General features: G+C 43.3%; 2 protein-coding genes across 2 annotated transcripts in view; both read left to right on the top strand.

The window, feature by feature from the left end:
* The first annotated feature begins 3,795 nt into the window (after nt 1-3,795).
* LOC119465374 (retinol dehydrogenase 7-like) overlaps nt 3,796-9,813 on the top strand; it is a 32,508-nt gene continuing 26,490 nt past the window's right edge. The window contains exon 1 of the mRNA XM_037726160.2: nt 3,796-4,375. The gene's annotated coding sequence lies outside the window, so the exon portion shown is untranslated. The remainder of the gene's footprint in view (nt 4,376-9,813) is intronic.
* LOC119463729 (estradiol 17-beta-dehydrogenase 2-like) lies at nt 4,368-8,398 on the top strand. The gene is made up of 3 exons (XM_037724553.2): nt 4,368-4,660; nt 7,531-7,737; nt 8,385-8,398. The coding sequence occupies exons 1-3, from the start codon at nt 4,459-4,461 to the stop codon at nt 8,396-8,398; spliced, it is 423 nt and encodes a 140-aa protein (XP_037580481.1). The 5' UTR covers nt 4,368-4,458.

Here is a 9,813-nt window from a genome sequence, read left to right as displayed (position 1 = left end):
TGTTTCACCTCCTTTTCCCTTTATTAGAAATATTAAGTTTATTGCAGATTTACCGCACATCAGTTTCTTGTACAGCTAATTCACCCTATGCTTTCCTTGGCCGTCTTGATTGTTGCCTTCATTTGGCAGCGTTACAATGAAGCCTCTCAGTTTTCATTATTAATTTTGCTTGTGGCATTTACATAAATTCTGACGTAAATGTCAGGCTGTTAGAAATAGTATACGCTATAGTTATGACGCACATGAGCTGGCGTCGCCTCGGAGAAATTCTGGACGGCCCTGATAACATGAGCATTTCGACACCTGAAGTTAAGCATCGCATATGTGTGAGGCAAGCTTCATAAGCCAAACTGCCATCCCACCTTCCTTCTAAGACACACTTATACACAGGAAGAATCGTTAGTTTTGACTACGGTATGAAGCGTCCATAAAGGGAAATGGAAACGAGCCATCTTACAGCCGAGTCCACCCACATTACCATATTGCATCGGAAGGTTCGCATTTACTCTGGAGGACGCAGGGGCCGTATTTAACTATTGGTAACCGCCACCCCTACTTGAATGTTGTGACGACACAACAAGGGTACATTTCGCGCCCACTGTGTAATTTTGGAAGCTTGCCAAAACCCAAGACTTCCAGAGGAGTTGTAAAATTCATGCGACCGCCTCAGCGGGGAAAAGGGATGCTTACGAGCAGGAGGCATGAAACATTTTACATGCAAAAACCCGTTCACAAAGCTTTCGTAAGACTGTTTTTTCAGTGGCCGACCGTTTTCAAAAACTTTGCTCGCTATACGCTGTGAAATAATTTGCAGTGTAAAAAGTGAGGAAGGGTAAAAATTGGCCTTTACATCACACCCTTACACCCGTAAGACGTGTAACGGTGTGAGTTATTGACAAATTGACATACTTATTCACATTTAACATTGCATGTTATTGCACAGTGTAATGACGGCCGTCACTCTAGTTTCTACGAAATGTTCTAGGGTAATGAATGCTTCGTGAAACAGGCCTTTATTCGCTTGCTGCTTATTTAGGCTCTTTCTTTACAAATGTCTGTGCAAAGCCGGCGGAAGGCAAGGCTATATTAAGCAGCAACAATCTCAGCGCCAATACGTGAGTGTGACGTCACTAATTTCAAAATAAACCTTCACGTATTAGGGTTATTATGGCACGTGAAGGTTCTACAAACTTTAAATGTTGTGCTTCGGGTTCCATTAGATTGCAATGTAATTTTTATCTACTGCTCAAAAGTTCACTCAAGCTGATTAGACTATAAAAGATTCTGACACCGAAACCAGCTCGAGCAGAAACTTCTGGGTGGCGTCATCACCAGGCTTTCGTTTTCAGCTTCTTTTCTTGCCTAGAAAGCCTCCTCGCATAACAGGATGTGGCCATTTTGCTAGTGCATGACGGTAACTTGCTTACAAAGCTTGGTATGAATGGCCGTGTTTACTGTCCACAATGTCACATATTAACTCTAATGCACAGGGAGAATAGTCTCAAATTATCTTCAGTTTTGAAAAAAGATACGCGAAATAGTTGTAGGATGTGTTTTTGTTGCCGTGACAAGATCGTGTTCTCTTTTGTTTCCTCACTATTGCATCTGTTTGAAAAACCTTTCCGAAATATTTCCGGGATAATTTTGTTTATGGTGCTTCTCCATGATATTTGTGTCTTTGAGTATGAAGAGTTCTTTTTCTTTTTTACTCTGTTATGCAAAAAGCGTGCCTTCGTTCAGCCCCTAAGAAGCTGCTCTGTGTACCATGTGACAGCTAAAACTAGCCAAGCTGTTCAACAAAAACTTTTTTTAGAACACGGGTGCAAGATACAATTTTAAAACAAAAATTAAAAATAAATTATGGAGTTTTACGTGCTAAAACCACGATCTGATTATGAGGCACGCCGTAGTGGGGGACTCCGGAAATTTGGACCACCTGAGGTTCTTTAACGTGCACCTAAATCTAAGTACCCGAGTGTTTTCGCATTTCGCCCCCATTGAAATGCGGCCCCCGTGGCCCGGATTCGATCCCACGACCTTGTGCTCAGCAGCCAAACACCATAGCCACTGAGCAACCACGGCGGGTAATTATAAAACATACGGTGTTTGGTTGTCAGAGGTCTGGTGACCGAACACCGCACGTTCTAGAATATCCGCTTTCCCTGTTTTCTCTCCAATATAAAGTTTTTGCCATTCTATCATTTTCACTTCCATTCATAGAAAATTTGATGCTATTTCGAAGCTGGCGACTTACTTTACTTACATGTCCAAAACCTAATAAATATATAAATGAAAAATAAATGAGCAATTAATAAATAAGTCGCGAACATTCATCGTTTAATCCTTCGTTGCACGTTCATTAGCTTCTCGCACCGGAATGTTCTTCTGCAAGTGAACAATTGAGGATATTCGAAGTCCTGTTCTTCGGACTCAATAAGCGAATGCCATACAGCAAAGATTCGATTCCTATTTGAAACCATCGAAAATATGCCCTAGCTCAGCACAAGAGTGTATCAAGTCAACGCAGTCTACCAGCTTCGATAAAGTGATAAAGCAGCCGAACCTTAAAAGGGATGCCTGCATTCTAGTGCCTGAGTGCGCAGTACCGAGATCCTGATACCAATAAAATTCCTTATCGTTGGGATCATTTAAAGCAAGATGAAGCAGGGCCCATGAACCGCATTGAAATTATCGCGATAAAGCACTTCAACATGAAACGAGCAAGTAATCTACGAATGCTTTGCGCGCTTCTCTTTTGTGAAATACATATATATACAGGGTGTTTCAGCGAACACTTTCGAAAATTCTTGAAGGTTGCCTGTGGCAGATAGCCCAATTCTGGTTAATGAGCGGGTCTACTCGAAGAGGCGGACATTACTTGCACAAGAAATTGAAATGCATAATCGAATAATTAACAAAAATTCACTAATTAGGTTTTTAACTAATTACCTGATGGCCCATATTGCAATTTACAAATTGTAGCCGTGGAGTTCGCAAGGTGGATCCACTTGGAACGAATTCTCGGGATGACACCAGTTTCGAGATATTAATTCCCGAACTTTGCGGAGAAATGCATTGGCGTTCCAGTCAGGTTCTTAACAAAACGTCTCTTTATGCATTGAAGCACAAAAGTAACTGGAACGCCAATGCATTTCTCCGCAAAGTTCTGGAATTAATATCTCGAAACTGGTGTCATCCGGAGAATTCGTTCCAAGTGGATCCGCCTTGCGAACTCCACGGCTACAATTTGTAAATTGCAATATGGGCCATCAGGTAATTAGTTAAAAACTTAATTAGTAAATTTTTGCTAATTAGTCGATTATGCATTTCTATTTTTTCTGCAAGTAATGTCCGCCTCTTCGAGTAGACCAGCTCATTAACTAGAATTGGGATATCTGCCACAGGCAACGTTAAATAAATTTTGAAAGTGTTCGCTGAAACACCATATATATATATATATATATATATATATATATATATATATATATATCTTATTCTCTCTCTAGTTTTCTCTTTCTATTCTTCCTACATGTGCCAACTGTTTTCAAGCGCGAGCGGTCAAGTGTTACGTAAAGAAGAGGCGAATGGTTCATTATTTCTCTGAGGCAATCCATGGCTGTCTAATAATTCACGATTGGCACACCATTCTTCTGCACGAAGCTATACTCGCTTTCTATTCTGTGGCCATTTTCTTCTCTTTTTTTTTGCTTTTTGTTGTCGCTGTCATTCGCCAATAGATTACTCAGCAAAACATTCACCTCTTTCTTTCTCTCTCTCTCCCTCTCTCTCTATACATATCTACCTTTCTGTGTGGTCAACAGGACAACCAGTTATCGTCGGAGCACTATCTCTCCGCACATCTCCGACGGCGGATGTTCTGCTCCGACTTGCCTTACAGCTCCCATTTGTAGACGGCCGTCGCATGCAGTTGCTATACACCCTCGGCTCTTGTGACACAGAGGGATCGCTATTTTGCCTGCCACGCTTCATCGCGTGACACTCGTCGTGTTTCCCCATAGAAAGGCCCCTTGTAAGGAAGGTCCTTCTATCGCAGCAAAGACTCCGACGTTTGCCAGCTTTGATAAGGCGTACTTCTGCCATTGTGTCACGTCTTATTGCAGGAAGAACGGTCGCTCGCTTCCGGCTTTTGACCGAAAGCAGCTGCGAACACCCCTTTGCTGAGAAAGCGTCGCTGCAGGTGGACTTGTTACGCTGCGCCTGTTTGTGTGTGCGCACGCGCGTGTGTGTGTGTGTGCTGAAACGACTGCCAGCTTCGTCCGACTGCACTCTAGCCATTGTTTTCCCATCTCGTCCGCCTGCCTCCGAATTGTCACCCGAAGCTGCTGCGAACGCTACTTAGCCGAGAACAACAAAAGTTCAGCGTGAGGGTTCGCACTGGGGAGTGGAGGAGTCTGTGTTCCACATCTGTAGCGTGTAAACACCTTGATTGAACCTAAAATGAGGACGTCGTGGACACTGTTCTTTGCGCTCCTGTTTCTGTTGTGGAGCCTGTGGAACTATTTGACACCGCTGCGGGAGATATCGGTGATCATTGGATCCGTGTGGGTTGCACTGTGGGTCTCCTACAAACTGTCCGGTCTCGTCTCGACTGCTTTTGTGAGCGAGGTGTGCGGAGAGGGCAAGGCTGTGCTCATTACCGGCAAGTATTTGATCCCAGCGAATCCCCGTGTGCATGTATAGATGCGTAGTCATACTTGCGGCGACAATGCTCGATTGCCTGACGCCTAGTATTTGCAGTGTCTGGATTACCAGGCAGTCTCTTCGTTACCAGGTAGGTGATGCTATCGGCGAGTTAATTGTGGTGCAATTTTGGTCGCGTGTGTAACGTCAATGGGTGATGATGTTCCGCCGACGCTCTTGAAAAAACTTGGGCTAGCAATATAATCTTTATCTTAAAAAGGAGGGTGATTAAGGCGACTGTCTACTGATATCTGACAAATATATAGTTACTCGCATCAAATACGTTTTAGCAGAAAATTATGGTTGTTATTATCACCATTATTATTATTAACTTGTTGTAAGGTAATTGCTATGTAATCTTGTTGAAGATGCCGGCTCGGCATGCATGACAGAAAATAATTTATTTAATGATTTTTGTTAGAGCATATTTCAGCTCAAAATCACGAATTCATTCAATTCACCATTGCGGAGAGGCTGCTAACCTAATTGTTCCCAACATTTGTAACTGTAAATATAATTGTAATTTATTTGCACAAAAGTGAGTCTGCACTGGGTGGGGTGCTAGGCATGGTAGATAGGTAAGAACCCTTGCGCGGGAGCAATTGCACGCCTACCAGCGACTGCAGGGAATACTACATAAAGAGATCAAATGAAGAAGTCGTCTTGTTCGTGTGCGCCAGATTTGTACTGTCGGAAGTGTTGAACGTGCCAACAAATGTTTCCAGGCGTCTTGAGCGTGAGCCGCCAATAACAGCTATAGGCTAATTAAGCACGTCAAATTGATCATCGTTCTTAAAATTACTTTTATTGAAATAATGGGTGTAATAAAGCTGTTTTCTGCAAACAAGCAAGTGTTCTACAGCCACAATTGCCACTTTTTTTTTGTTTCTACTGAAGCAACTTATCTGTGTATGAACATGGCAAAGGAAAATTGATCTGATTTAATTAATTGGATAATTGAGTTTAGTCAACTTTTGCTGCTGACTTTTGCACTACATCTGATAGACGAACAAGCAGTGTCGACGTGCGTTAATAAGGAAATAAAAAGAAACACTCATATGCCCATAATGACTGACATTTAGCTTAGACGCGCTTGAACTCGTGAACAGTGTAGTGAACGCGAAAGACACATGGTACGAACAATGTGAACATAAATGCGCAATCCAATAACTACAAGGCGATGGAACATCGAAAAGGTAATCAATCATAAATGAAATGAAGCGTTGGGACACTCGTCCAATCAAAAAAGAAATGGAGAACTAAAGAGAAACTAGGATAATTGTGTTTTTTTTTCAATAACTGAAGCTCCCAGCATTTAAAAAATAAACAAAATAATTTCTGCATTCTCTATAACATCGCATTATCGTCGGCTCGATAGCCGGAGCTTTACAGTATACAGTTGAGATATGTCCACAAATAGACAGTGTGGCGTGTACGGTATTCCAGTATTCACAGGCAGATTGGGCGAATTGTCGGGTGAGCCGACGCGCACATGGCCTAGGGTGCCTGAATACCACGGCGCTGGCGTCAACGCACCCTATACAGCGGCTAGACTGGTGGCGCAGAGCTAAAGCAGACACCCCAGAGCTATTATTGCAGTAACCAAATGTATTCTACTTCGCTGCTGATGTAAATTTTTGGCAGCGGCGTAATCATGAACAGATTGTCTCTTTAAATTACTTTTTTGGACAAGAGCATTGTCGACAAGGCATTGTAGTTAGATAAAGCGTCACAAGGTGTCACCAGCAGCGTTCGGTAATCCACCAGTATTGGTGGAAAGTAAAGCAGGAAAGAGATTGATACGACCGGATCTGTTACAAGCACGGGTAGTGGTACAAGATTGATAGAGACGTTTTGAGAAAGAGAAAAAAAATTAAAGAGATGTATGCAAAAAAGCTAGAATAAAAAAACATGTATAGTACACCTGAGTAACTCAAGCAGCCTAGGTGACTATTTTTCACCATCTCGTTTTGAAGGAGATGCCAATAAGTCAACATCATCAGCAGCAATCCGCTATTACGCAGAAGTCCTTGCGTACACCGAATTACCAGGCACCCTGAAACTCTCTAATTGTGCTCTGTGCAAGGAGCACTTCAGTAAGGGCAAGTTGCTGTAGCATATTGAAGGAGAAAAGTAAGTTATTCTACAATACCAAAAAAGCGGTGTTTTAGCACGAGATTTTATAATTCAAAAAGAAAAAAATGTATGACGGTAGGCGACACCACCTTGGATGTTCCTGCACCCTTTCGCTATGCCGTCATAGATTTTGGAGGTGACTCTTCGGGCCTAGTTCACTTGTTACCAGTAAAGATAGTGTACATCCAATTTTCCCAAAGCCAAATACCGAACATAACAAGTGTCAACAACTTTTACTCAACCACAGCACAGCAAATACAAAGGAGTGCTTTCAAATTCATGATGTTACAATGACGCGAATACGCTGGTATTTCGGCACGAAATAAATAAAACTAACTTCGATGTAATTTTTATTGGGAATGATTAAAAGCCTTACCGCAAAATTTTACAAAGCTATAGTGTTAAAAATTATCACTCAAAACTGATTAAGTGCCTCAATTTGGTGTCTCATTAAACACGGCGATAACTGTAGGCGAAATTATGTTAATGGTTTTCGTATTCACGAATTGATAAAATTTGACACCACTGTGAAGTGATGTAAAGAAATCAATGACTATGCCATGTCAAGAAGTTTAGCGCTAGAAAAACGACAGACTCCTAGGGAATAATGCACAACACATGAATCAATGCCAACTTGCTCAGTTCACTCTTCTTATTGATTGTATCATCTCGATGTTCCTTCGCTTACCGCAGGCTGCGACACAGGTTTTGGCCACAGGCTTGCGAAGCGACTATCCCGTAAAGGTTTCATGGTGTTCGCCGGCTGCCTGAGCTCGAAAAGTGACGGAGCGGCGGAACTTAAGCTCCTCCCCAACATAAACGTCTTGCAGCTCGACGTCACAGATCAAAAGCAAATCGACGACGCCCTGGACGCTGTGAAGGAACAGCTGGACATCAGAGGTAAGTAACTTGCACCTTATGATGACGCGTAAACGTGACATTGTGGTTGACGGGAGGACTTGTAAAACATCTCGTGCACCACCTCGATCATGACGTAATTTTTTCGTTCGTAAAGTTTAATGAAACCACCAAATCTGCAATGGTAGATTCCGTGAAAAAAAAATATTCCGTGAAACTTCTAAGTTGTAAAAAAATGTTGCAGTGATTGACGGGAATTACCTTGGCAGCTTTATTTACAAGAATTTAACCACCATAATGACAGCAAAGACGTCATTTTGTAAGGTGTACAAAACGAGGTACTCCATACGGCAACTAATCAAATCGCGCCATTATCACGAGCATTTTTTTGCTGTTGTTTTTGGCTCATGCTGTAATCATGAATTTCTCCTCGCCTCCTTGTTCACTGCGATAGAAACGTCTTGTCATAATCACACCGACATGACTTGTAAAAACGATAAAAACGTAACCGTTAAAGTTACGGCTGCTTCTTACAGTGTACACGTGTAGTAGATTACACCATATTTAAATCCATTTCTTAGAGTTCTCCGGTGTAGCGCGTTTACTGTGACTGGGGCACACACATACTCCAGCGGACTTCATAGATGTGTGGGAAAACACTGCAAAATACACCTATTTGGGACTAATAGGTACACCAACGTAAGAGAGTTTCCTTGACACCGTTCGTTTTTAACTGCATGCTTAGCTATTGCTGCCATTCCGGTGTGTATTTCCCTTCCCGGGACGGCTCGCGGCTTGTTCACATATACTTTGTGAGCACCATGTATAAGTTTTTACGAATAAGGATCAAGCAAGGAAATGCGCAAAAAAAAAAACACATTACACATTCGACCTTCAATTCGGTTCTCTTTATCTTGCTAGTGTGGGTTAGTTATGCAGCGGCTTAAATCTACAATTCTGAAGCTGCCAATTCACAGATTCGCAAAGCGCATAATTGAGTGCTTTCTTGCTCCGAGGATTTCCTCGATTCGTTGCGAGAAATGAAGTCGTTGTGGGAGCCGGTCGCTCGACGCAAAAACCGGCTGCGCTGTGAAGTGCCAAAAATGCGTGCTTGCTGTTAGCATTTCCCTAAATGGGGGTGGGATAGCGGATAGTGTGTGAAGTGGTTGGCTTGTGCTGTACGTGCCTCTTAAAGCTGGAATTCTATAAAGAAAAAAATAGGGGGGGGGGGGGGGGGGTCTCCAATCCACGCTGTTAAGGACGTTGGACAGACAAGCTGTAAGCGACACCTAGAACGATCACCCATTGCGACGTAGCTTGAAATTATTCACACGGCGACATTCACATGCATTTTGCATAATTATTAGCCTAAGACGTTTCTACGGCCTGCGACTTGGCTTGCGCCGCTGTTTCATGCACCTAAATAGAGTTAACCAAAGACAGGATGAGAGAGAGAGAGAGAGAGAAACTTTAATGAATAAAATGAAACTTTAGGTCCCGTGGTTGGGGCCCCTAGTCCAGGGCTCCAATGGCACGAGTGGTTCGCTGGGCTTGGTCCAGGAGAGCTAGTTGGCTGTCCTGGTCCTCGTCCGCAAGCCGCGCCTCCCACTGCCTGTTAAAATGTTGTGTTTTTAGTAGTGTGGAGTTTATATGTTTTGGTCTGTTTGGGCATATCCACGTGATGTACGGTAACGTTGGCGTGTCCCCACACCACGGGCATTCGTCAGTGTATCGTGCTGGTGAATACGGCTAAGTGTATGTAGGTTTGGGTATGTGTGTGTTTGAAGTCGGCGCCAATTCCTCGCCTGTTGACTGTTTAACTTAGGATGAGGGCGTCCGTATTGCCTCCGCTCCTGTCTTTGGTGTTCGAGGATGTCGCGCGGTGTAGAAGGAGGCTCGTCACTGGGTCGGTACGCAGCTCGGATGCTTAGTACGCGAGCTAGCCGGTCCGCCCTTGTGTTGCCCTCCATGCCCTCGTGTGCGGGGCACCAAGTGAGGTTGGGGAATCCGGTAATTTGACTTCCTAGAATTTTTAGTACTAAGCGCGGCGCCGTCCCGGAGAGATACAGGCGGCAGGCGGTTTGTGAGTCCGTGAGTATGGCAGCAGATACGTCCCAT

The sequence above is a fragment of the Dermacentor silvarum genome, chromosome 9 (assembly GCF_013339745.2).
Source record: "Dermacentor silvarum isolate Dsil-2018 chromosome 9, BIME_Dsil_1.4, whole genome shotgun sequence".
NCBI classification, from domain to species: domain Eukaryota; kingdom Metazoa; phylum Arthropoda; class Arachnida; order Ixodida; family Ixodidae; genus Dermacentor; species Dermacentor silvarum.
The sequence above is the reverse complement of the archived record's forward strand: the minus strand, read 5'-3'. Positions and strand labels throughout refer to the sequence as shown.